The 27,993-nt window shown below is 40.5% G+C and overlaps 1 protein-coding gene and 1 pseudogene across 6 annotated transcripts; one reads left to right on the forward strand and one right to left on the reverse strand.

The window, feature by feature from the left end:
* The first annotated feature begins 457 nt into the window (after positions 1 to 457).
* Positions 458 to 9,982, forward strand: LOC137845162 (kinesin-like protein KIF27; annotated as a pseudogene).
* Positions 9,983 to 19,365: 9,383 nt separating this feature from the next.
* On the reverse strand, positions 19,366 to 27,714 carry LOC137845202 (ATPase family AAA domain-containing protein 2-like). Of its 6 annotated transcripts, none has more exons than XM_068662200.1 (8): positions 27,620 to 27,714; positions 26,878 to 27,192; positions 25,800 to 25,926; positions 24,644 to 24,827; positions 23,469 to 23,530; positions 22,097 to 22,226; positions 21,749 to 21,945; positions 20,531 to 20,600 (listed from the first exon to the last, which is right to left on the reverse strand). In XM_068662200.1, exons 1-6 carry the CDS (start codon positions 27,651 to 27,653, stop codon positions 22,136 to 22,138), a joined length of 813 nt encoding a protein of 270 aa, XP_068518301.1. In that variant the 5' UTR covers positions 27,654 to 27,714; the 3' UTR covers positions 20,531 to 20,600; positions 21,749 to 21,945; positions 22,097 to 22,135. The 6 variants fall into 6 exon arrangements, with proteins under 6 accessions (XP_068518307.1, XP_068518301.1, XP_068518306.1 ...); XM_068662202.1 differs by lacking the exon at positions 20,531 to 20,600 and adding an exon at positions 20,978 to 21,112; XM_068662205.1 differs by lacking the exon at positions 22,097 to 22,226 and having other exon boundaries at positions 23,496 to 23,530.
* Positions 27,715 to 27,993: the final 279 nt, after the last annotated feature.

Below are 27,993 nucleotides of genomic sequence, written 5' to 3' on the forward strand. Positions count from 1 at the left end.
ACCCTTCAGCACCTGGTAGGAGCTGCAGTGCAGTCTAAATCCTATCGCCAGCAGCATTTCCAGACAACTCTGTAATCCTCAACCTTGGAATCAGTCTGTTTATACCACAGCAACAAAGAAACCCTGTTAGCACCAGCTGAAATCTACACGGTTAACGTGGAGGGAATTCTTTTTGTTCTTACTGACTTGATCTGTCAGACATGAAGGATTTAATACGGAAGGCCAGAGTTCTGTGTTGAAGGAAATCAATCTGTCAGTGGATACTGTATAGAGGAACTTGTATGACGTTCTGCTGCTTAAAAAGAATGTGATAAATAGATGTACAGCAGAACACCCTAGCTGTTTAAAGAAGCTTGCCATAGTGGATATTGCAGATATGGGAGACTGTGTCCATAGTAAAGCATGGCTCTTGTTACAGGCAGAATTTTATGGAAAAAAAAAAAGTCATGTTTTTAACATGCAGAAGTTAAAGAATTCAGAGTTGAGACTCACTGAGGCCAAGCAAAAAATGAGAGAACTTGCACTTAACATCAAAATGAAAGAAGAACTTATTAAGGAATTAGTAAGAATAGGTAAGTGACTGAAAAATTGAAATGAAGACATTCAGAAATAAGCAAGAAAAAAGACACAAAACTTCTGAAGACCTGCATATCTTAGTTTTTGGGTAATTTTCTTCTGCGGGAATACTTCTGGTAACTTACAGTTTCCTAACTTCTATGAATTACTTGCTATGAGTGCATTGAAGGCTGCAAATTTTTATTGTGTCCTACTCAGCTGTGATCTGCAGATTTGTTTGTTAAATATTTTTTTGTGTTTTGTGGCTTATTGTGTTTATCCACCTATAGTGTAATTTTTCACGTATGCTTAGTGCAACTGATCTCTTCATGGACATGTGTTTGTCTCCCAGTGTCTGGGATAGGAGAGAAGATACGACACTGTGCTGGGAATGCTTGCATTCCCATCATAGCAGTAGAGAAGCAGGAGTCAGAAGGTCAGTGTCCCTGTTAGCCTATATCATTACACAGCTGTCCTGATATATATATGCTTGCCAGAAACTTATCATTATGATGACCCTAAAGATCTGTGCTTACCTGTTTCAATCACACTCTTCTAGTGTGTACATATTCTCCTGAGGCAGTCTTTTGGCATTGAGAAACATTGTGCGCCCCCAGTAACAGTACTTACGGAATCCCAAACAGAGCAAATCAGATTGCCCGAACAGGGCAAATCAGTAGAAACACAATCGAGAGTTTTTTGCTGATTACCAAGTTGAAAGCTGAGAAATATGTAGCATATTCTTCTGGGGAAAAACAAACAAACAAACAGACAAAAACAAAACAACAACAACAACAACAACAACAACAAAAACATAATAATACAGGCAAGCTATTTTGTCAAGGACTGCAGTAGGCAGAAAATTTTCACTTGATGTGGCACTCAGGTGTTACTTTCTTTGGTGACATCAGATGATTTATGAAGAGTTCAGATTTAAGATTCCTTCGTTCATCTATATTTCAGTGTTATAAGGGAGCTGTTTGTTTAGGTTTGGAAAATGTCTCAGAAATTTTTGGTTTAAACAGGATGAAGTAAGTAACGATTCAATTACAGGTTTAAGTGATACATTGCAAATTATTATCTTGCTGTTTTAAAACTATTTGGATATGATGTCTTTAAGGTAAGGATGCAGAGTATGTAAGCAGGCAATATTCTTTGAAGATAACTAAACCGGAGCAAGAATCCGAGCAGGCCAAAATGGAACTGGCCGAAACTCAAAAGCAGCTTCAGGAGCTGGAGAATAAGAAGCTGAGAGAGCTTCCTGAGAAAGCCAAGCTACAAAAAGAGTTCCGAAAGAAGATGGATGCAGCTAAGCTGAAAGTGCAGGTATTTCCAATATGACCATTAGGATTTGCAAATTCCTGTCTCAGCATCACCTTTGAAATCCGTACACTCTGCTTGTGAAACTCTCACCAGCTTCACACAATTGAAGCTAGTTGGATTGAAGTTGCCAATGAGAACCTTCACACAGTTATACCCACTACTATTTAACAACTAAGTAGTTAGATAGTTCTGTCTTTGATGATTTTACAAAGGCTCAGAGACCTTAGAGATAATGTGTGATTGTTGTGGCAAAATGTAGCAAGTCTTGCTCACTGTCCTAACTCAGTGAAATAGAGAATTAACCTGAGTCAGGTTTTAGTTCTAAGTTTTCCTGTTGTTAAGCTGAAATTTTCCATGAACATTCAGGCCTTACAGAAGAAGAAGCAAGACACTAAGAATCTGGCTTCTCTATCTAACCAAAGTGAAAAACAAGCAATAGAACTTGAGCAGAACGTGGCTCAGATGAAGCATCAGCAGACCCTGCTAGAGAAAAGACTGCGTGAGGAGAGTGAAAAAAAGAAGCAAGTAGAAGCAGAGCTTCAGCGGGACCAGCTACAAATTAAAGTAGGATTCTTTCTGTTTCCTTATGACAAAGAATAAGATAAACCAGTTTGACCTTTGTTTTCCCAAAGGCAATGTACTATACTACCAGATTTTGTCCTTTTAAGTAATTGCTTACTTGACACTGAAGAAATTGTGTATAAGTATTTTCACAGAAATCTTCATTCTTCCTTTCTCTTCAGCTATGTTTTTGAATGTTATTATGTAATGTGTAGCCCTGAGTTGCAATTTTGCATGTAAATTAGTTCAATATTTCTGATTTCATGATTGCGTAGATTCTGTCATTAAATGTGTTTGAAAAACACACTGATAGAGGCAGAAAGAAAGTTTTGTTTGTTTGTTTTTGTTTATAGGAACTTCAGCTTAAGATGGAACACACAGAATCACAGAATCACAGAATTTCTAGGTTGGAAGAGACCTCAAGATCATCGAGTCCAACCTCTGACCTAACACTAACAGTCCCCACTAAACCATATCCCTAAGCTCTACATCTAAACGTCTTTTGAAGACTTCCAGGGATGGTGACTCCACCACCTCCCTGGGCAGCCCGTTCCAGTGCCTAACAACCCTTTCAGTAAAGAAATTCTTCCTAACATCTAACCTAAAACTCCCCTGGCGTAACTTTAGCCCATTCCCCCTCGTCCTGTCACCAGGCACATGGGAGAACAGGCCAACCCCCACCTCGCTACAGCCTCCTTTAATGTACTTATACAGAGCAATAAGGTCACCCCTGAACCTCCTCTTCTCTAGGCTGAACAAGCCCAGCTCCTTCAGCCACTCCTCATAGGACTTGCTCTCCAGGCCCCTCACCAGCTTCGTCGCCCTTCTTTGGACCCGCTCAAGCACCTCGATGTCCTTCTTGTAGCGAGGGGCCCAAAACTGAACACAGTACTCGAGGTGCGGCCTCACCAGAGCCGAGTACAGGGGGACGATCACCTCCCTAGCCCTGCTGGTCACAGTGTTTCTGATACAAGCCAGGATGCCGTTGGCCTTCTTGGCCACCAGAGCACACTGCTGGCTCATATTCAGCCGACTGTCCACCATCACTCCCAGGTCCTTCTCTGCCTGGCAACAGCAACAGAAGATTCTTAAACTTAAAGACAGTGAGATTGCTGCATTTAAAAAGAAGAAAAATAAGTCGGTGGGAACTTTACAGAAATCAGAGGTAGCTAATCTATTCCAAATCTGTGTGGACACTGAAAAGAAAGGTGTCTTTATTCACCCCGTGTCATCTTTGTAAAGCGTTTAGAAGAAGAGTATTCCGTCCTCCCTCCCCTGTTTTTTTTTTTAAATTGTTATTTTTTTGTTGTAGCAAAAACTGAGACAAGTCAAGAAGCTCTTTTACTGGTTTTGAATGAACGAAAGGAGAGGGCTGTAATGTCTTTGTTTGTTCTATGACTTGTCAAAGGTAGTAATTCAGATAGCTGGAAATTCAACAAGTTTGGTTGTCTGGTAGGTTTGAAGATGATTCTGATGAGCTCTGTTATAAATGTTGCACGGTTTGTTTGTTTATTTCTTTTCCCATCTGACAAATATGACAGATGGCTATGGTTTTGGTTGTTCATGACAGTGTTAGAATAGTAGGTTTCCTGTGCAACAGTGCTACCTGCATGATTTCAGAACTAGACATTGGAACATGAGAGTTTCATGAGTTAACCAAAGTCTTTAGAGGTGAAAATAAATTTAAAAAATGAAATAAAAGCAACTTTTTAGCCATACCAGCAATATGCCCACTGATAAACCATTGCTTCAGAAGAGACTTATAATAGACTCTGCTAGCAGGATCAGAACTCCCATTTTTTCTTTCTTTCAGCATCACAGTTTCTCATCACGATGTGTTTTTCCACAAATCTTGGTCTTGGGCAAGAATCATGCAATGAGGATGGGCTAGCTGATTTCTTGTGGTACCTTTCAAACTTAGTTGTTGTCATTCTATATATGACATCTATTTCTATAACTGTTTTTAGGAAAATAATACATTTCCTTAAAAGCATCTGATAAAATTTTTTGCATAAGATGTAGTAATATAACATTGCTGAGCCTCTCCTTAAGTCAGTCCTATTTCTGTATTATCCTGAATCAGGATTCTGTTGAACACTTAATGTTAAGAATTGAAATGTTGATTTCTCACGTTTTATCAGTTACTCTAAAAGAGGAAAAACATAGTCATAAAATTCTGACCCAAATAGTCCTCGTTAATGCTCTCTGGATCTCTGTTTAAATTGTAGAAATTAGAAGAGCAAAAGAAATGGCTGGATGAAGAAATGGAAAGAATTCTTCAACAGCACCAACAGTTAGCGGAACTAGAAGAAGATTTAAAGAAAAGAGAAGCCATTGTAGCTAAAAAAGAAGCATTATTGCAAGAGAAAAGCCACCTAGAAATCAAGAAACTGAGATCTAGCCAGGTGATTTAAGAAAAAAAAAGAAAGAAAGAAAGAAAGAAAGAAAGAAAGAAAGAAAGAAAGAAAGAAAGAAAGAAAGAAAGAAAGAAAGAAAGAAACTTAACACAATTGTAGAGCTGCCTGAAAAGACTATGGGAGGAGGGCAGCCGGATAACAGAAGAGGTTTAAGCCATGCAACTTGTATCTCTAGCGCTGCCATTACATTATTGTGTGGCTTGATCAAATCAACATTTTAAACATGAATAATAGAATGTAATAACCTTTATTTACATGATATCCCCGAAATTCTAACAACAAAACAAAATCTGACTTCCAAAGTTCTGTTATTGCAGCACATTAAATAACGATATCTAAAAAATTGCTCAATGCCTGCAAAGTAGAGAACATGGCAGAGAAACATTCTGTATTATTTACTTTGGCTACTGAGAAACAGAAATTGAAATGTCATTGTCACCGTAATGACTAACTCACGTAAGATATGTAGAAAACTGCACATTGCTTTTCTTTGTTTTCTTTCATCTTTTGATTAAATAGTAAATTTTACGGTAGCTATCTACTTAGCCTAAATGGCGTCCCTTTACAAGAAGTAGACAGGTCTTCCACTTTAGGATGCGACAGTCTCATGTACATGTTTATGGGGAAGGAGTTTTATACTTACGGTTTCTTTCATTCTTCCTCTTATTTCTTTCTCTCTCTCTCTCTCTCTTTTTTTTTTTTTTTAAAGGCTTTAAACAAAGATAGTATGAACTTGTCTACTTGCTTAAGTATGCTGGACCAGGAATTGTGTGATAAAAGTATGCAGCTTCAGGACAGCACTACTGAAGATAAGACAGACATTCTGGAAAAAATTCATGTTCTTCAGAAGGAAAGGGATCAGCTACTCAGAAGAAGAAATAGTGTGGATGAGAAACTGAAAGAGGGTAACTGAAAAGTGTTGTCAGCTGAAGTAAGTAACTATCTCTGAGATACATCAAAGTTTTAGGCAATGTTGTATAATAAATCATGACCTAAAATGTCCCCCAGTATTAGATAGTAGAGAATCAAGGAACTGAGGTTGGGTGTTTTTGTTAACAGCCGACATGAAAGTACTGCTATAATGGCACTACTTACGTAACAGTGAACAACATATACTTTCAGAGGGACTTACTTACTTTAGCTAGAGTCCGGACAAATGTCGCTGGCCTAACAATTCTATAATTAGAAATAATGAAACAGGATGTCCATCAATTTATCTTAGGCAGCTATTTTCCTATCAGGACATAGAACAAGGTGAAGTACTCTAATAGTGATGTCCCTTGATTTTTTTTTCATAGGCTTTTGTGAAAGACCAAACCTCACCTGAAGGCCTCCATATAGTTACAATGAAAATAAGCCATATTGTGGATGTTACACACTTGAATAGATCAGTATAATTAAGTTGAAGATTGAATAAATTGATGTAAAATACACAGATTTGCTTTAGGTCTTGAGAAGCAGCAGTTGGGGCCTATTACTGAGCTGATAGCATGCCAGAAAGAATCCTATTTGCTTCACTCCACAGAATCTTCTGCAATACTTCAGGGCGTGAATTTCTGCCACCTTCCTGCACAGATAATGGTCACCAAACTGCTTACGGATCTGATTGGTTCATTAATCGCTAATTAGAAAACTAGTTCAACTGAAAAAGTAATAGAAGTCATCAAATTGTGGGGAGGGGAAAATGAAGGAAGAATAGAATGTAGGCTTTTGTGGTGATGAACCATTTGTTTGAACTCTGGTCTGTGGAAGGGATATCAAGACATTTCCTGCTTGCTCCAAACAGGTTCTAGATTTGTACTCTTCCTCTTATTTTTCCCATTCCATTCTCTGTACTACTACTAGTTAGTCTTGCTCTTCAATTTAGATTCACCTTTGAGAATGAAGTTAATGTCTTATGCACACAAAGATTTGTTTTGTACTTTTTTTACAATCTCACTCCTATGTTTCTGTGTAGGAAGAACATGTCCTTTTGCATCTGAAAGAAGGAATTGAAGCCCTGGAGGCTGCTATTGATTACAAGAATGAAAGTATTCAGAGTCGCCAGTACTTGCTTAGATCCTCTTCACAGATCCTTTCACAGAGTGAGGATAATGGAATAGGAAAACTAGTTTCCTTGTCTGCTGATGAGCTCAGAGCTATCCTCTTCAAATACTTTAACAAGGTTTGCTTTGGCTAATTATCAATATTTTATCCTATTACCTGTTATTGCGCTAAATAGTTAAATGAAATAGTGTCAAGAAGTAAAGTCAATTTAATCCACTTTCCTTGAAAGCCTGCTTAGGTTACTCACATCTGTTGTTAATTTGGATATTTTGCATCTTGACATCAACATAAAAAAGGATGCTTTTCTATTACTTGTTTGTATCTTGTTTTGGTGTCATTAGCTTAAAAGGTGTTGCAAATCTGGAAATTTCCTTGCTCCTTTCCACTGCTTTATGCTGCTAACTTCTCAAGTAGCAACATATTTAAATAGTGGTGTCGTATTGAAATTCTTCCCACCTGCAGTCTTTATTAACCTCAGGATAGTATTTCTTTTTTCCAAATCCATTATAAAATCTTTCTGCAAATAAGCTCTTACCACCATATACTGAAGAATCGTAATGACACCTGGAAACATAAAAAAGAAATGCATTAGGACTTGGTGTCTCTCTTTGCCCATGGGTGAACCTTGGGTGATTTTGTGAACAAGTTGTCTGTGGTACACAAATTGGCAGTTTTCCAGAAACAGGAAAAAAACTCTTGTATCAGTTTAAGTTCTGCACAGGGCATTAAAAAATCCACTAGTCCATGTGATCAAAATCTACAGAGCTCAATTCTGAAGTGTGAACTCATGTCAGCAGGCAAATCTGTTTCCAGTATAAGCTTACAGCTTATACAGACAATTGCTTTTGTATCCATTCATCTATTAAGCAGAACTGTAAAAGCATTTGTTGAAATGGTTTGATAGAAGTGATAGATTTGATAGATTGTCTTAGATTGTTGGCCTGCGAGAGTCTGAACGTAAATTACAACTGCAGACTGAAGAACAGGAGATGAAGGTCATAGACCAGGAAAATATAAAATGTGAATTGGAATCTGCACTTGAGCACATCAAGTTGCAGTGTGACAGGCAGCTGACACTACAACACAGAGAACATGAGAAAAAACTACAGTTGATACTGCATCATTTCAAGGGTGCTTGTTTGTTTTCCAAGGGGAATTGTACAGCAGATATTATCTTTAGTCACTGTTGAGAAATACTGTGTTTCATATGAAAGAAAAAAGAAGATATGAGGTAGAAAGATAACATTTTGGCTGTTACTAATTCTGATGTCGTGTAGGATGCTGATGAACAGACACAAGGTGCTTGTATAAAAGAAAAAAGCTGACCATTTTTAAAAAACGGTCAGAATTGTCACATTTTTATATTCAATTTGTTGACATTGGAAAGGTGAAAGATAGCAATCCCATTGATCTTTATCCTCTAAATGCTCCTATTAAAATGGAGAATTGGGGTTGGCATGGGCTTTTTGATCCTCTGTCATACTAGTTTAAATGTACACCCTGAAAGCAGAGTGTCAGCAAAATACAGGACATTCTCCAGCTGGGCATCTTGATTTTGGCACAGAGAAGTGAAGTGAAGATTTGATTCTCATACTAGTTTTACTTGCCCTAGAACAAGATGGTGAAGGTATTGCAGAAACCTTGAAAGAGTATGAAGTAAAAGTCCAGCAACTGGAAAAAGACTTCTTTTATTCTAGAGAAAACCAGCAGAGAGCTGAAGAAGAAATTGAAGGGCTTTTTTGGAGAGTCACCCCATCAACTAATGGCACCTACTAAATGTAAGTACATGATCTTAAAATGCTTTTGTGTTTGTCAGTAGATCATTTGAGGGGTAGCAAACAGACAGAAGTATATCAGATAGACATAAAACTCATATTTTTACTGAACTAACTCTTATCCAGGAAGGTACTACATCTCCCCACACTTGCAAAGGAGAGACAACATCAGTTTGTAATAGAGGCAGTGGTATAACACTGTTCTAAATTCATGTTTGGTTTTCTGTGGATTCAAGCATAATTTCAGAAGCTACAGTCTCACACTGTTGTGGTTGAGAAAACGGTATTTTATGATCTGAAAGACTCTGAATGGCATTATAATTAACAAATGTGTAATATGCTATGCTTTTAGATGCCAGTATTTTAAACAATCAACTTGATTTTGCTGCCAGCACTTGATTTCATAGAAGTTATTTCTTGGAAGATTGTCAATGAGGAGGTCCATACTTCCAGTTAACTAAAATCATTCTTTATTAAGGTTAAAAGACCTAGATATTTGTAGTAAGAAGATAAGCTTCCTAATGTGATCTATGCTTTGACCAAAAAAAAAAAAAAAAAAAAAGGACCAACAAACAACTATGAAAAGTTTTTTTGATTGTTCCAGGTCCTACTAACCACAACTCAAACTTAAAATGAAGTAGTTCTAGTGTAGAAGCAAAAATGGTTTAATCATTGTCATTATCTTGGTTGTCTTACACCTCACACTGCCACCACCACCACTTCACACGCACAGTGCAGCCTTCGTGGCCCCATGTTTCGTCTTAAGGCTCAGCGTGACTCATTCTTCCTCTTAACTGATGGTTCTATTTCGTCACACTTGAGGTAGTGCCATGTCTTTGTAACACGTAGATGCTGGTCACATATGCATCTGTTGCTACCAGAGTGAATTGAGGTTTAGCTCTGCAGGCAGGATAATAAGCCTAGAGGTTCATTACTCGAAAGTATGCTGTGGCGGTGTGAACATGAATATTGCACAGGTTGGACTGTAAATGAGCATGGGGAAGATTATTCTGTGTCTAATACACAAAGAAGCATGTAGTCCAGGACATGTTTTGCTGTGAGGAAACATCCATCGCAGCCAAACTGTAGCGAAATGTAGAAGGGTGAATGTCCCTGTGAATTTCTAACTTTTTCAAATCCATATGTTTGTAACGTTTGTAAGAAGCGCTCAGTATTTTTGTATAATTACCTTTAGTTATCTTTCCTCTGAATATATTTTGGGGCATAATACAATGTAATAAAAAAGTGATGAGCTTTAAAAATAACAAAAATCCCTGTGTACATTAAAGTCACATTCAAAGACTATGTTTTGTGTGTTCTGCTAATGAAATTGCAGACTACTTTTGAAAATACGAAGAATTTCATATTTTACTGTCATGGTTCAGTTGTTTTAAGATTGCCTAAATTGCAAGTTAGAATGGTGAAGCTTGTATTACAAGCAAAGAGCCAGCGGAAAGTAAAAGACACAGTCTTTTACTTCCTCGTCTTTCGGGTCCTTAACATACAATGGTGCTAGCTCAGACCTAGGAATCACCAGTCTTTATCTTGTTCCCTGTCTCAAGTCCCCCCTTTTCTTGAGCCTAAGCAAATTCTTTGGCTTATTACAATCCTTCTTGATTAAAAGTTTTCATTAAATTCTTACCAGTTTTGACTTGGTGCTTGTTTCAGTTACACTTCCAGGTATCATAATCTAGTCCTTCATACAGCACCAAAATGCACATTGTACCACTACACAAGTCAAGACTACTACTCTTAAAAAGAAGATCAGGATTCCTCTAAACGATTGCTTAAGCCAAGAAAAGTTGGGTAACCAAAAGGTTATTTTGTTGCATAATTCTCGAAAACCCCAGGAGGTGTCATCTTGAATTACCTTACGTAATCACCTTAGACTAATCACCTTATTACCATAGTCTTTCCCCAAATGTTTTCGTGCTCAGTCTCAATTCCTCCTGCCTCATTTACACACATACAGCAACTAATATTGATTAAAGTGCATCCTTCCCCTTGGGAGGCAAATAAAAGGTCTAGTGCCAAAACCTTGATTTGTTCTAGTTGCTTGCACCAAACTGTAAGATGTTGTTGCAAATATTGGTTTCCTAAATGTGTTAGATCTTCTCCTTTGTCCAGCATTTGGTAAGGCCTGCGATACAATATCTCCAAAGGGGCTTAGTTTGACCAAGTTTGCTCCTGGGGGATGGATGGAGCCCGTGGTAGGGAGCCGTGTGGGAGCAGTGCTTGAGGAGCTGCTGCCTTTGGCAGCCCCTGCAGGCTCACTTTGGGAATCCCGTGTGAGGGATGAAGTTCTGTGTTTTTTTTTGTTTTGTTTTGTTTTGTTTTGTTTTGTTTTTTTCTGAAGAAAGCGGGTGTTTAAGAAGGAAATGCAGAGTTGCCTTTGTTTGGCACTCGATGGTCTTGAGGTCTCTTCCAACATAGACATTCTGTGATTCTGTGAAGTCACAAATGCCAAGGCATCACACTGGCTGGCTCTGCAGCACAGATGCCAGGAGTGCCGCTTGGCATGGCGGCAGCGGCGCGGTGCCCCAGCCCCAGGCCCGTCCCAGCCCCAGCGCACGTCGCCCTCTGCTCCTCCATGGAGCCCCCCGCCGCCTCAGCAGCCCCGCGGCGGACGCCCCATGGCGGAGCCGCCCCCGAGGAGAAGGAGCCCGCAGCCCTCTGCCCGCACCGCACTGCACCGCACCGCACCAAGCGCCGCGCAACGGCTGCCACCGCCGCGGGGGCTCCTGGTGTGAGCGGCAAGCGGTGGCAAGGGGGGGCTGCGCTTCCTGAGTCGAGCTGCTGGACACCGGCTTGCCTGGGCAATTGCCCATGTTGCTGAGGAGGCAACAGAGCCAAAGCCCTTGGGGCTGAAGATCCAGCACGGCTGGGGAGGCTTTGGTATTTCTGCACAATGCTGCTCAGTCCTGCTTGGGAGCCCAGACTCAGGTGCGGAATGAAGCCAAGCAAGCTAGAGGGAAACTGTGTGCTGGTAAGTTGTCAGTTCTTGCTTTCTTTTTCATTCCTCACGCCTAAGAAAACCTAACTCTTTCAAGCACTTGTTTGATGGACTTGATTCTGGGTGTGCTCCTTAAGCTTGTTTGGCAGCTGTTGAACCCCGCTACACTTGCAGGAGACCTGTGCTCGAGCTGATGCTTGCTGTGATCAAGCGGTGTTCTTTTGCTCTTCTTTGCTTTGGTGATGGCGGGTGAGGTTGCAAAGAGTTTTCAGGAGGATTCTTCTTTTCCTTTGCAGAATCCCAGACTGCGTATTAGAGCTGATCTTCATCTCTGCTCGGAAAAGCTTCACGGGCCAAAAGAGAATGGAGATGAGGAAGGCAATGGAGAATGATGAGGACTATTTGCAGTCAGCACCCGTAAGCTTTGTAAAGAATCAGGTGCATTTCTGTAGTGGTAGAAAGCGTAGCTGGAAAGACTTCCTAAGGACGTCAAGTCCAATTCATTGTTCTCAGTTAGAGCAATCCCGTAGTTTAGACTCCTGATAAGGTATTTGTCTGTAGGCAGCTGCCAACTTGTCCAGCTAATCCAATTCAGCCTGGAAAACAAGCAAGCAAGCAAGCAAAAAGCACAGAAACCTGCAGTTTATGGAGTGCAACTGTCTCCTTTCCAATCTCATGGGTTTCACCCATTTGCTTCAGAGGACAGTACTTTGATGCTTTCCAGGGCTAATGGCCAAAGTTCTCAAAGCACTTTTTTTTTTTTTCCCATCAGTGATATATACATTTGTCAATCTTTCCATCTTCATTTAGAACTCTGAATTTAGGTTTTAGGTGAACAAGAACCCTGAAACCAGCTGAAGCCATATCAGACATGAAGCCATATCAGACATAGTAAGGACATGTGTCTGTGAGGAAGTAATTCAGAGTGATTCTCTGGTGTCCTTTGGACAGCTTTCCTCTGGTCCTCTGCACTAAGCATCCCCAAGGGATATTTCAAAGCTCTCGGAATGATCTGTCATTCTCTCTTCCACTGGAGTCTCCATTAGAAAAGCGTGACTATTCCTTGCCCATGTGGAAAAGAAGTCCTCCTTGAGTTGTTTCTTAGCAAAACCTCTTTCTTGTGTTCTCTGGACAGAAACCACTTGGCTAGACAAACTCAATCATTGCAAATGGAAGGAGTGGAACTACTTCAGCACCGTGCTTCGGCTTCTAAGCAGAACTGTAATGTAGGTGGGGACAGAGCAAGAGGACATGGCCAAGCCAGGGTGGACTTGAAAGTGCCGTGTCTGAGCCACAGCAAGAAGTCCATGATTGCCACTTGGAGACTGCTACTCACCTAGTAGCACAGCAGCTGGAACGCTTCTGGATACTGCTGATGGATTGCCACGAATCAGGCAGTGACACAAGCTACGAGAACGACGGAAGTGACTGGAAGTGATGCTTCTCCCTGTTCTCCATTGCAATTTGTGAAAGAAAGGAGAAGAGAGGAGAAGAAGAAAGGAGAAGACGGGAGGGAGGGGAGGGAAGGGTAAAAACGAGAAGGGGAGGGGAGGGAAGGGCAGGGGAGGGCAGAGGAGTTCTGGGGAGGGCACGGGAGGGCAGGGGAGGGCATGGGAGAGCACGGGAGGGCAGGGGAGGGCTTGGGAGGGCACGGGAGGGCACGGGAGGGCAGGGGAGGGCAGGGGAGCAGAGTGTAGTGGAGTGTAGGGTAGTGTATGGTAGTGTAGGGTAGTGTAGGGGAGGGGATTGTAGGTGAGGAGAGTGTAGGGGAGCGTAGGGGAGGAGAGTATAGGGGAGTGTAGGAGAGGAGAGTGGAGTGGAGTGTAGGGAAGGGGAGTGTAGGGGAACTGAGTGAAGGGGAGTGTAGGGGAGCATAGTGTAGGGGAGTATAGGGGAGCAGAGTGTAGTGGAGGTGTGTGTAGGGGAGTGTAGGTGAGGAGAGTGTAGTGGAGTGTAGGGAAGGGGAGGGTAGGGGAACTGAGTGAAGGGGAGGGTAGGGGAGCAGTGTGTAGGGGAGTGTAGGGGAGGAGAGTGTAGGGGAGCATAGCGGGGGGGAGTGTACGGGAGTATAGGGGAGGAGAGAGTTGGGGAAGGAAGTGGAGGGGAGGAGAGGGAAGGGGAAGGAGGGAATATTGCCTTATTTGTTGCCTTTTTACTGTCTTTGTGTAGAGCCGTGACAGGCAAAATAAACTATGTTGGTGAAAAGGACGTCTTTGTCTGGTGTGATTCCTGCTCCCCCAGTTTAAATTAATCAAGAATAATCTGCTCCTGATTGAGGTCTTCCCTTACTAGTGCAGTGCTGGGACCTACATGCTCAATGTGCTGAGGATGTGCAAGAGAAGAGTCTTAGAAAACAGTCAAGTTTGGTTCACGGTACTAGATTTAAAGGATGCCTTTTTGTGCCTGCCTGTGGCACCTGAAAGCCAGAAACTTTGCCTTTGGATGAGAAAGTCCTCACAGAGAATGAAAAACTCAGCTCATCTGTCGTTTTTTAGTCACACACTCTTATTCATAAAGAGATTAATTTCTTAATGAATTCTATGTTCTTGAAATGCTTGAAATATGAAATTTCTGTCCAGTGAGACGTTTCAATTTTGCAGAAAATGTATCCCAGATAACAAGGAGAAAAGGAATACTGTGTAGTTTATTGTCTGTGTTGTTATTGTTATTATCATTATCGTTATTCTTTTAACAGGCTTCACTGGTTTTGTTCACTAAAATCAACCTTGAACTTATGCTTTTCAGGTATTCCCAGTCTCTCTCTTGTTTCAGAAATGTTAACTTGTCCTTCAGAGTTACAAGAGCTTTTGGCAAGTTAGAGTCTAATATTTCAGAATCAGGGAACACTCCAGCTACAGGAAATCCACACTTCAAATACAGACACCTTGGAAGGAGTGTTCAAATGATGATGTACCAGCTTTGAAGTCTACAAGGATATTCTACCAAACTTGTTAAGAATCAATTCCATGCTAGGCCACCTGTCATGAAATTTGTCTATGATTTCTACAAAGCTGTCTCAGTCTGGAAACTTGAGACAGTTCAGTGTTGGGTAGTCATCTATCTTCAAACGCTGAGAACCACTTCATAGAAAAGAACGCGTGTCTGACAATCATACAACCAGATGGGAGGCTCTTTTATCTGGGTCTGCGGATTTTGCATCGCTATGCTGTTGAGGAGATTGTCAGAATTCTGATTCCACAATAAAGAACCTACAGAAAGTGCAGAATGCAAATGCTGGAGAGCATGGCTCAAAGTTTTACGCTTCCTGGGACTGCCTAGTGTATTAACAGGTCTAGGGAAAAAAAAAAATAGAAAAATGACTGTGTTTCCAAATTAATAGCACATTGACAAGTGTGCTAATTTCAACCTCTCCCCATCTAAATCAGTCAGCCCTACGGAAATCTTCAAATACGGAAGAGGTAAGCCGTAGCCAATGGCGTCCAAAAGTGCTGTGAGATTTGAGAAATGAATCTGAATTTCTCTCAGGTAAGAGTTTTGTCCTTGTGTGAGAAGCAAGTGAGGGATTTTGCTGCCCTTGTGTCTTTTCTTTAACCTCCATTAGGTGGTTACTACAGCACATGGAGTCAAATGCTACTGTCTTCACTAAATGTTATGTCTTTGAGAAACAAATGAGACGGCAAAGAATCTGTTAAGAGCTGACGGCCTTCTTCCCCCCAGATGCTTGACATGCATCTCTTTTGCCCTCTCTCAAGCATTTGCTGCTTTGCACTTCCTTTGCTTTCATTGCACAGTCAGATCAATCAGCTGCTTTGCACTAGGAGATGTTCTTAGAAAGCCAGATGAACTCTCTTCAAACACTGGACTAACTAGAAAGCATTGCTTCCTCTAACTGGTGCTTATGCTCGAGCTGGATCTTCTAAATCCCATTGTACTGCTTCTGCTTCCTGAGGAGGTGACAGAACCTTCAGAAGCGGAGAGCAGAGAAGAAGGACTTGGAGTTCATTATAAAGAAAATATTGGCAAGTTTGGAAGATGTTTCCCCTGCTCATCTGCCACCCAGATGTTAATCAACGTCGTGGTTCTGCTCGAGTGGGCAGCCGAGCTCCACCACAGCCGCTCTCTCACTCCCCCTCCTCCAAGAGGAATGGGGAGAAAATACGTGAAAAGGGCTCAAGGGTTGAGATAAGGACGAGAAAATCATGCAACAATTATTGGAATGGGCAAAACAGACTCAACAGAAGAAGAGAGTAAGATTTCTTGCTCATTCCTAACAAGCTAGAGAAGTGAGAAACAAAGGAAAGAAACCAAAAGCACCTTCCCCCCCATCCACCCTCTTCCACCTCCTCCCCCCGAGCGGCGCAGGGGAACGGGGGAATGGGGGTTATGGTCAGTCTACAGCACTTCTTCTCTGCCGCTCCTTCTCGGTCACTCTCGTCCCCTGTGCTGTGGGGTCCCACCCACGAGATGCAGTCTTTGATGAACTGATCCGGCGTGGGCTTCCCACAGGCAGCAGCTCTTCCAGAGCTGCTCCAGATATGGGTCCGTACCACGGGCTCCATCCCTCAGGAGAATACTGCTCCAACCTGGCTCCCCCACGGGCAGCAGCTTCTGCCAGGTCACCTGCTCCTGTGTGGGCTCCTCTCCACGGGCTACAGGTCCGGCCCGGAATCTGCTCCGGCAGGGGTCTTCCACAGGCGGCAGCCTCCGTCGGTGCAGGGCCACCTGCTCCACCGTGGTCTCCTCCACGGGCTGCAGCGTGGAACCCTGCTCCACCGTGGTACTCCATGGGCTGCAGGGGGACATCCTGCTTCACCATGGTCCTCACCACAGGCCGCAGGGGACTTCTGCTCCGGCGCCTGGAGCACCTCTCCCCCTCCTTCTACACTGACCTTGATGCCTGCAAGGCTGTTCCTCACTCCCTTCACTCTCCCAGCTGCTGTGTGGCGCAGCGTTTTTTTCCCTGTCTTAAATATGCTCTCACAGTGGCACAAAACAACATCGCTTATTGGCTCAGCTCTGGAAAACAATGGGGCCCTTCCCAAACATGGGGCAGCTTCTAGATCTTTCTCACAGAAACCACCCCTATGGCCCCCTGCTACCAAAACTTTGCCATGTAAACCCACTACAGATGGTCTTGTTAAGTAGCAGCCATGGATGAACCACTTAATGCCCTTTAGTTCTTCTGGTCACGATCAAATCATGAGGTGCTTGTGATGTTCACACAGTTTGAGTGAATCTGAGATGGATTGTAATTAATTCAGTATCTATGGACATATCATTCAAAGACCTTTTACCATTGAAGAGGTAATTTATATTGTTTACTTGTTTTTATTTCACTAACTTCAAATATTTTTCAAAAATTGCACTGTGAAGTGCACTGTACCTGTGTAATTTAGGTTTTCTGAAAGAACATTCTGCTTCATTTCATTGGGTCAGAAACACTAACAAACTACATAATTTATTTCACTATATAGCTAGAAAAATACAGTTTCCAGAATCTTACCTGGTATTGATAATGACTGACCTCTGACTTCTTTTTTCTAAATACTTCGTACATTTTATACGAGCCATGCTTGAGATTAAAATAGCCTAAAGATCAATTTGTTATTGAAAAGGAACGTGAAAGTACTTTAAAAAATATCACATCTAAAATTACTTTGTGTCCTATTGCATGACCTAGAAGTTTTTTGTTTCTCCACAAAAAAAAAAAAAAAAAAAAAAAAAAAAAATCAAAATAATTGTTATGGTCTGGTTGTGAAATTAAGGGAACTGCTTATTTCACTTGAAGGTTTTGTTTGTTGGGGCTTAAAAAAAATTGCACTTTGGGAATATCGAAGCGTGTTGTTTGTTTCTGTAACATTACTGTAGAAAACAAACAAACAAACAAAACAAGCAAAACAGAGGATCAAATTCAGCATTTTCTAGGTAAGCTAGATGGGCAAATACAGTATTTTCTTTGTACTAATTACTCATGTCTTTTTTTAGAAGGTAGATAATTCTTTTGAATTCCCAATCTGCAAGGGCTACATGTATCCTTTGATTGACGACTTCTGTTGGTAATCAGTTGAGGATGAAAAGCAAACCTTTTTTGTAAGAGTACAGTACTCACTGAAAAGCAGACACTTAATAGCTGCACAAACTTGAATGCAGAGAGCAGAATGTCCGCATTTAACTGAATCTAACTTTTATCCATAACTCTCTCCAACATATCAAAAAAGGCACTTTTGAAAGTAAGGTTAGTTTCATGTTAGTGGTGGACTACAAGTGGGCATATTTGAAAGTGTTGTTGTGGATTATTAGATATACTTAGCAAAGGGATTTTTACTCTGCTGTCATCTGGGCAAGTAGTGTATAACATGTGTGGCTGTAGATATGAAAGGACTGCATTTTTCCTTGCTGCAAGCACAGAATAAATTTGTCCACATCATGAGGCGGCTGTTACAACATGATAAATGGGCCTATTGTCTTGTGGCACATTTACAATTTTTCTGAGTAGATTGCAAAATACTATATTCTAAATGGTTAGGTAAACCATACTTCATTATTCTATGTTGTTCATCTCAATTGTGAGATAAGAATCGTCATCTTTTTGTTGGATTATTTCTACTTGCATGGAAGTAACAAGTCTTGCTAATGTTAAGTTTGATATTAGTGTCTCTATTATTCACTCCATGTTTGTTGTCAAAGAGCAATAAACAAACAAGTAAATACAGTTTAAAATGTGCACTTATTTACTATTCTTTATGAGGTGAAAGAATTGCCAAAGGCATTTCTTCTTCGGATGATACTGTGTATTATCAAATACCTGTCACTACTCTACAACTAAGGATGAATTCCTCTTGAGGTCTGCATAAATGGAAATTCTGTTCTTTATGGATGAAAAATAAGCAAGAAGTAATGTAGGAAACATACAACTCAATTGGTAGGAGATGTCTGCTGATGCTCCGCAGGTTTCTGCAGCTGTGACACTACAGATTAAGTAGTCATTCAAACATTAGATTCTGTATGCCATATGTATCCATTTCCAGACATAAGTACAATGTCCTGTAGCACTACAGGAGGTAAATACATTGGGTACATTTGATAAAAGTCACTGTCTTACTACATGAACTAATACAGATGAACATCATAAAAGCCTCTGGAAATAAGCTCTCCTTCGAGTCTGGTATCAAGCTGAAGACTTCAAAAGCTGAATACCTGTTTGGAAGAGATTAATTAATGAGACAATTTTAAGGGAATATTCAAAGGAGAAAAAACGTGAAGACTTATACCTCGTATGCTTCCTGATTCGGTAAACCTTTTGTGAAAAAACAAACTTTGTGGTTTTGCCCAACATTCGTAGTATTCATATAATATTGCAAAAGGATATGGGTGGAGTCCATGGCAAAATTCCCACTCTCACTAGTTAGACTTCCCTCCTTCAACTGGAAATCACAGTATGAGGTAGCTATGATTTTAGCATTTGGGGAAGGGAGGGGTGGAGTGGGGGTAAAAATACCATTTTGCATAATTAAAAGCTAGTTAAGTATTCAGAAACTGCCATCCACAACATTTTTTACCTCAAGAATTAGCAATTTAGGGGTGACTAAATGGCAATTGGGCCGTCAAAGTTGTTTTTTTTTTTGTTTCGTTTTGTTTTGTTTTTGTTTTTTGTTTTTTTTTTATATTGTAAACCAACTTTCTTTGAACTTTAATTCATAACTATATTGAGTGAATGACCTCTGGATTTCTCTCTCACATTTTGAAGTAAATTTGAAAACAAAATACCTCTGGCATAAAGAGCCAGGCATCAGAGACACCTGTTGCGCCTCAAGAACAGAGAAGGTATGAATGACAAGAGCAGCTGAATAAAATGCAACTTACCATTAGAAATGGGTGTACTGGCATCTACAGGTGCTGCTGTCATCTCCTCATTTTCATTACTCTCTTCATCTGGTTTGTCGTCTTCAGTAGCAGGGTTCTGCTGTGGTGACTTGGAGTTGTCACATGGAGCACATGCTGGAGAGGTGCGACCTTGCAATAAAGAATAGATACCAAAGATCTTCGTTGTGCATTTTCAGTTACAAATGCAGAGACAAGTCTTAAAATCCTTAGCGTTAAAGCACGTACCTCTTTTCTCACGAGATTCTTTAATTTGTTCACAAAGTCGTCCAAACTCTGTATCCATTTTGTTCCTCACCATTGAATATGCAGTGTCTTGCAAAACATAGGCTCTGTGACAATCTGAAATTTTACAGACTTTAACTGAATGTTGTCTACCAACCAATGAAACAGTTTTGATCACAGAAAAAGATTGCTTTCTTCATAGGTTGGTTCCGAAAGGTTATCTCAGTGAATATTTTCAGCATAACAACATAGAAGTTAATTAAAACAAAAGCACTAGTTCCTTGGGAACATTTATATCACAATTCCATGCCCAAGTAGCAAAATGATAAAATATTTACAATGTGGTAAGAGATGTTCTCTGTGGATGTCCAAAATCATCTAATCCATCCAAAGTCTATTGTCTGCACACAGCATTTGCCTGGTGACAGGACGAGGGGGAATGGGCTAAAGTTACGCCAGGGGAGTTTTAGGTTAGATGTTAGGAAGAATTTCTTTACTGAAAGGGTTGTTAGGCACTGGAACGGGCTGCCCAGGGAGGTGGTGGAGTCACCATCCCTGGAAGTCTTCAAAAGACGTTTAGATGTAGAACTTAGGGATATGGTTTAGTGGGTGCTGTTAGTGTTAGGTTAGAGGTTGGACTTGATGATCTTGAGGTCTCTTCCAACCTAGAGATTCTGTGTGATTTATCCATCTATACGTTTGACAGATTTTTTTTAAACTAGGGCTAAAAAGCGCATCCTCACTTGTAGATCTTTGATCTGGGTAGTACTCTAAGGCATTGTTACAGATTAGATCGATGTCCTTCAGATAGTCTCCTGCAGTGAGGTACTGGCGCGAGTCAATTTGAGTCAGAACTGTTGAAAGATCCATCGGCTCTTTAATCCTTGTGGCATAGTCAGGTACCTGCAGATCAAATACAAGCATTCAGAGGTTTTCTTAACCTTGCACACTGTCTACCAAAATTATTCTGAAAACTTTAAATAAACGACTTCCTAAAAACCCTGAACATTTGCGATGCATCAGAAGATGATGAAATTAACCAGTTTGCTTCTCAGAAATGGAAGGGCTCTTTCAACTGGCATTAGAGCTGCTAGGAGAGGACAACAAGAAGTAGGGAGGTCAGAAGCATGTGCATGGTACAGAAGAAACACTGAGGGTGGGAGATTCATTTCACTTTGCTTCAGAAAATCACAACCGTGAAAGCTGAGTAAGCCATCCGACATTCTTTTTGCTGTTGACATTGAGGAAAAGGTGCATGAATTGCACCTGTGAAGTACCTATTGCAGGCATCTACTTTAGAATGAGATAACTGGGCCCAGAGGTGCTGATTTCTTCCCTCAGACCATAAGAGGAGCCTAATGACTAGTTCAGATGAGGACATACGTATCTGTCTAGATTTTTCACAGCTCAAGAACCTAGGAGAAAAGGGGAAGAAAAGCCAGTGGATGCCCACATGAAGAGGCCTTTGCTGATCTGCAGGTATAGTCAAGTTACATCTGTCTTTGAAATATACGCCCCTAGCTTAGGCTTATCTAATCAATTAAGGAGAAAAAGGGATCTAAGCAGCCAATTGGAGGAAAAAGAAAACACACTGCACTTTTATGGTTGATTCCTATTGAGGAGTTCCAGATGAAACAGAGAACAGGATCTCAAAACTTATTTTTACAAACTGCTGCTCCTATTCCTGTTCCCACAGGAACTGACAGTCCAATAAAGGGCTTTAGACTTCATCAATGTAGTCCTGTAAGTACTGTTTGTAATTATAAGGAAAGATCTCTGTGCTTTACAGTGCTGTGACATGCCTACATATCAAAGCCTTTTCACGAGCAGACTGTGTTGGCATTTGGACTGGCTTTTTAGAATGAAACCAGGGCTTTCAGTGAATAATCCGATAAGAGACATCTGAGAGTCAGCAGAAGTAAAAGCACTGCCTCTGCTTCTTGCAAAATCCTAATAGTGCAGCCCTAAAAACAAAGTTGAACCTTCCCCAAAACGCTGAGAAATACAAACACTGAGAAGTTACAGACACACACAGATCAGCACTAGTTTACCTTCTGTGGGTCAACGGGCTTTGCAAATTCCCTGAAACGTCTGTCAGTGGCAAGTCTGTGAGTAACATCCCTCAAGAAAATTCTAAGTTCACGCAAGGTATCCTCCTCTTCCTCCTCCAGCATCCCTACTTCTTCCTCTTGTGGCTTCTGAGGCTCAGCTGGTGGTGCTACAGGCAGGACTTCCAATGTCCGATCAACTTCAATTAATCAGGAAAAATTAGCCAATTTACAGTACTCAAATACAAGCATATGACAAATTACTGACAGAAAATGACCACCAAAGCAAATCCCAAAGAGCTAGTAACTTCGATAGGACAGTTTTAGATGTACTTCTTATATCCTCCTCACCTGTTTTCTTTACAGGAGGCTTAGCCACTTGATTTAGAATTAGGTCCTCAAAAAAAGCTGCTCTCTCTGCCCTACCAGGCAACTCAATATTGCACACTTCTCCAAATTCCTTATTAAATAATTTTTGGATCTAAAGCAGAAGGAGGAAAGACATTTCAGATTTAAGGCCACAAAAACTCATCTTCTGATGATTTCATAGAAGATGAATTCTTCTATGAGATTCTTCTATTCTATACCTTTTAAAATTAATAATAACCTGAAGAACACAAACTGAAAAAAGTTATCTTCCTGGCCTTAAAAGGCTACATTTTCACAGGCTGGCACGGCAAATTCAAATATCACCTTTAAGAATCACCTGTAGAATTAAAGCTCGCTGAAGGGATTGTACGCTACACTGATAAAGTAATGGCTTTCACCACATCCAACATTGCTTCCTTTGTATTTACTTGCCTTGCTGCATCCTTTACTTAGAACCTTTATGGCTATAGAGGGAAGAGAAAGGCTTCAGCAGACAAGCGAGGGCTTTTTGCTGAGTTTTTATTTCTCTACCAAAAGGTGTCTGAAGTAGCTAGTACCTCTACGTCTTCCTCCATTTTCAATTTCTAGTATTAAAAGGTAGGTAAGGAATTTCACTACTTGTTTTAGAAGGAATTTAGAACCTGTACAAAAACTTCTGTGGGAACTCAAGCACTTTCAAAGCAGTTGATAATAAACATGTCTAGGTAAGACCTGTTCTCTTCCCCCAGTAACTGAGACAAAATAATCGGAATGAGAACAGCGTGTTCCTGTTTTGGGCACCTTCCCTTAATGTAAACTCTCAGAAGTCAATGAAGTTCTGCATGTACTTTTACTACAGTTTATTTAGGAATACAACTAGAATTCCATTCCAAAGTTACTTTAGCAGAAATTGGAACTCAGCTTTCCAGCTTGGAAAGCTTTGGCCTATATGAAGAAAGAAACTGATTTTTTTTTTTTTTTTTTAATCAAAGTGTTTCAATTCTCTACTAAATTGCATTATTAGCAGTTTACCCAACATAGCATGGAATAGCAGACTGTCAGAAGAAATCTCTTCAGTAAAAACATCCTCTTGTCATTTCAAGCACTGCATATTCTTGACTGAACCACTTTGTAGCCACCGGAATTATTGTATTAATTTATTATTTGCATGCGTGAGAAGTCACTTGCTTGACTCAGAAAAAACCTTAAGCAGATGCTTTCACAGTATTCTTTTTCTCTAAGCAAATTTTAAGTGATTTGTTAGGGTGCCTGAGTAATAACAGTATGCATTTAAGAAAGCACAGCATTTTGATGCTGAAAGCATTCATAAATTACAAGACACTGAAGAAACAGTAAGAAAAGTATTGACAAATACCTCTTCTGGGAGATCTGAGTGACATACATCAGACGTAGCAAGCAGCAAAACTGGCGAAAATGCTGGAAGAGTTAGAGTTAGAAAAGTAAGTTTCAAGGCATGTCCAACGTGATCCCCCCATAAATGGATATCTGGGACATAAATTATGCTTGGTGCTGTCTTCTGAGCATTTCGGATCAGCTAGTGAAAAGGAAAGCTTGGGTAAGAAAACTAAAACACGTAGAATAACCTGTTAATACATAGCTACATAGCCACCTGACTGCCCCATGAAATGAAACTATGTGAACAGAGTGGCAAGCATCCTTTCACATAAGGAATTTCTCTGTGCACCCTTTCAGATTACCAGTATTCGAAGAACTCTAGTCAGAAGATGGGAAGGATATATTCAGGCAGTGGCTAGACACCCTAGCTATATGGCCACAGCCACAATCTTTGCATAACAAAGAAAGGAAATGTCCCTCTTATGGGACACATCAGTATTCAGTCGTGTAACATGTCTGTCCTTACTTGTATGGCTCTCAAACGTTTCCACTAAAGGTAAAAATATTTTAAGGTAGTGATGCCAAACAATAAAATGGATTTCCTGCCTAAAAGTAAAAACACCAGATCTGTTTATTTTTTCTAGTTAAAACCACATCAGCGTGCAAATGAAGTGTTTTGTGAATGTTAATGCTTTTATTGCACATACTGCAACAGCACAAGTTGTGTATGTCCGTGTGAAAACAAAATAAACAGAAGCCCCAAACCTTGGTTGCCTTACTAATATAATTTAGAACAAGGCTACAAAAAGTAGCCGACGTGCAGTCTGATACAGAGCCATCTACTGGGAGCACACAGTCTTAGGAGGCAATGAGAACTACTTTCTGGATCCCAGGGAGATGAGCAGCATTTCTTTCCACAAAGAGATGTTTATTAGCAACACCGCCCAGCTTCCTGAGCTGCTAGCAACATCATCACTGTAAAATTGGGTATGGAAAATGTGGACATGTACAACATCCAGATTGTTTGTGGTTTTGTCTAAAAGAAAAGGGGATTTTCAGACAGAAGCAAACATCCCAGCACATTAAAACAAGGCCACCTCCATTACCAATGAATTTTGCTCACCTTACTTGCAACTCGATTGATCCTTTACATACAGTCAGTGAATCCGATGAGAATAAAAAGAAAAAAGGTACCTGTCCGCAGATTTCTTCTGGCGGTGCAACGTTTGTAAGCAGAACAGAAAGGTCCAGGGTGTGAACGGGAAACTTCTCCAAAGCGTGCAACACCGCGGGTGCCACGTAAGAAACTTGGCCGTACCCTTCTTTTCCTACTATTAGCAGACGGGGCCGGCGTGATGTTGGTTCGCAGAAAGCACTCCTAGAACAAGAGTTAAGAAAACAAGTTTATAAATGAGCTGCTGAATAGACACACAGATGTTCCAAGTAATTTTCCTATAGACTTTCTTTTCCCTCCCCAAATAATCCAAATGGTAGCGGTACATTAAATATATGTAAGATTTCCAGTTATTCAGTCATTCCAATTGTTTCATCTTCTTCCCTTGTGTTTCCTATTCTTTACTGAACCAAGACTGCAAATTAATATCCCTGCAATCTTGCTTTACTACTAGGAAATAAATTTGTGAGGAGCATTTGTTTCCCCACTACAATCAGGCTGTACCTTTGCTGGCTTAAATCAAAGATGCTAGAGACTTAGCCTTGCTCTAGAGGACAGAAAATCTTCTGGACAGCACAGCAATAGAAAGTGAGAAAAATAACTGATCCAGCTGTGACAACATGATCTAACTTTCCAACTGTGGGCTTGCATGACTTCCATACTAAAATACCACAAGATTAACACAACTTGGTGGCTTAACAAATAAAGACACCATTCAAATTTTTCTCAAGGTGTTTTAACAAGCCATTTCTCAGTTTTCTTTCTGCTACATAATTCACCACTGGTTTAAGAATCCTGGAAAACAGAAGGGCAAAAGGTGGCAACACAAACCCATAAAGTTGGGGTATTTTTAGCTAAAAGGACAGACAGGACATTTATGTGGTCTTCAGTCTTTCAAAGAATGCCATGGATTAAGTCAACGTGTTCTGGTAGTCTACGGATCACTTTGGCTTAGGAAGAGAAGCCTGGGCTTTTCAGTTTGGTCATTCAGAGCAACTTCATTACAACTTTAGTCCCTTCACCCTTTCTTCTTGTGAATACCAAGCACCCCTTCAACACACAAACTTGATGTTACCCCTACTTCTACCACCCCTCGCACTTTTAACAGCTGGAACTGTTTACAAAGACTCAGCAGTCCTGAGAATTTAAACATAACACGGATCTATCTTTCTTTACCTGCTGAAACAGAGGCGTTTTTTCTCTGGTCCGTCAGGCATTGCATCTTTTAATTCATCTCCAGAAACCAAGGATGCATCGTCATCACTGTCGAACATATCATCTTGTAAAATAGGATTTAAATGGTCTGAAAGACAAAAGAGGTTTGTTAACTTTCCTGAATAGCCTTTGTCTCTTTCTCTTACATTAATACAGCTTCTAAATCAGTGCCAAAACCCTTTCTTCATTTGAGAGCACACACTGAAAGCTATTTCCTAGAGTTCATCCCACCACAGATCTAAGGAGATGGCACAAGGCCCTACAAAGCTGTACTAAGTCCCACTGATGTGTACGTATAAGGTACGCTACTCTTGGTGATTTTTTTCTCCCCCTTAGAATAAAGGAGATTACGAACAATTTCTGCAGTTGCTAAATAGCTAAAAAAAAACAAAACAACAACAACAACAAAAAAAAAACAAGACCATTTCTTTCTGGAGGAGGTTCCCACAATGAAAGCACGGGGATTAAGGATGTGATGGCCACAGAATTCCATTCATCTAGTAAATATCAGTGCTAATTGATCTCACGTGCACATGTATAGTACGATCCACAAACATTTAAATTAGGAGACTGGTAAAAACGATGATAGCTAAAACAATATTTAGCTTAGACCAGTTATACTTGTATCCTGGTCCTGACATTCTTCAGAAAGGAATTAGAAACATTGACCTAGAAATGCTTCCCCTCCAAATATCTGAGTTTTGATTTTTTAAAGAAAAATAGGTGCCTTATACTTCAAACCTCAAGTCAACCTCTACAAATGCTAATTATCTTAGCTGCCGTCAGAAGCAGGATGCTTCAGTAGAGAACGCATCATCCTTTACTGTGTATTGAGTCATTCAGAGCTTCCATTTGGCATTTCAGTTTCGAATCCAGAATAAAACCTATGCATTATCTTCCAGACATGCCCAAAAGAAAGACATGCACGTGCAAATAATAAAATTCTACCATCATTATGTCTGAAAGGTTTAAGTTGATTGCACAAACTACAAGTTTTTGCTTTAGCAGAATTATAAAGAAGTGGATGCTGTGGTTATACCTTGCTGTCGGTCCTCCTTTAGTGCAAGCTGTGCATGCGGGAAGATCTTCTGCACAACTTGTAAAATATTCGCTACTGATCTTTTAAAAAGTGGCTTGAAAATGGGTGATAGTGTTTGTCCGGGTGAAGCCACGATCCTGTTTGATGCTGGAACAACCTTCTTCAGAGCCATGAAAAAGTCCTTTGCTTTTATTTTAATAGAATTAACGTCTAGTAGCAACTTCTCCCTACTTGCATAAATCTGAGGATAGCATCGACGTAGAGAGCACAGCGCAGCTTCAGTACATAAAGATTTGATATCTGCACCACAGTATCCTAACAAACAAAAATCAAACGTTACATCAGTCAAGGCCCAGGTTTACAACATGCAACATTTAAAGAATTTGTAATGCCAAAACCAAACAGGTTAACAGGGAATTCAAAGTGCTACCGCTCTGCAGGGAAGTTTCATGTTGCGCACTGTCTGATATCCTGCACTTATGCAGCTGAAGCAGACTCCTCATCAAAAACTATACTCTTGAGGAAGATGCCCCAGAACCACTTAACGTTCTCAGACAACAAGAGGAACGACAACAAAGAGTAAATAGATGAAAGCATCTAACTCTGATTGCTATGAAGGCGTGCCAGCTGCCTCGTTGACTAGTTGTGCAGCAAGGCACAAGAGCTTGGGTACTGCCTGGTACAACCTAAGGTTCTTTACAACTTGCTCACAAGCAAGAATCCATTTTGGTTTCAGTCTTACCAATGCATTTCTCAGCTAGTTCATCAAGCAACATGTCCGGTGGCTTAGGGGTCCAGTCACGAGTATGAATCTTGAAAATTTCTTTTCTATCCTGGAAGTAAATCATTGCATTTTAGCTTGTCCCAAGTTTTCCTTAAAAATACCAACAAAAAACAAACAAACCAAAAAGCAAGCAAACAAACAAACAAAAAAAACAGTCCTCCCTCAAAACCCCTCATCTATTAATACGCTTTTCTTACTTGCTCAACTTTCAAGTATTTTACAGTTATTTAATATACACTCTGCATTTTCAATCAGGAAATTGAATATTTCTTATTTGTTATACTGAACTTTTTCTAGGAACCTACAATGAAAGAAAAGGCATTTATAGCTTC

Source organism: Anas acuta, chromosome 27, assembly GCF_963932015.1.
Source record: "Anas acuta chromosome 27, bAnaAcu1.1, whole genome shotgun sequence".
Lineage (NCBI taxonomy): Eukaryota > Metazoa > Chordata > Aves > Anseriformes > Anatidae > Anas > Anas acuta.

Coding starts and splice junctions, on each gene's coding strand:
- LOC137845202 (XM_068662200.1), bottom strand. CDS start 27,653: ATGTTGCTTGATGAACTAGCTGAGAAATGCATTG. Junction 27,193..27,619: donor ACTAGCTGAGAAATGCATTG/GTAAGACTGAAA, acceptor TTTGTTTGTTAG/GATACTGTGGTGCAGATATC. Junction 25,927..26,877: donor AAAGGAGGACCGACAGCAAG/GTATAACCACAG, acceptor TTTGTCTTTCAG/ACCATTTAAATCCTATTTTA.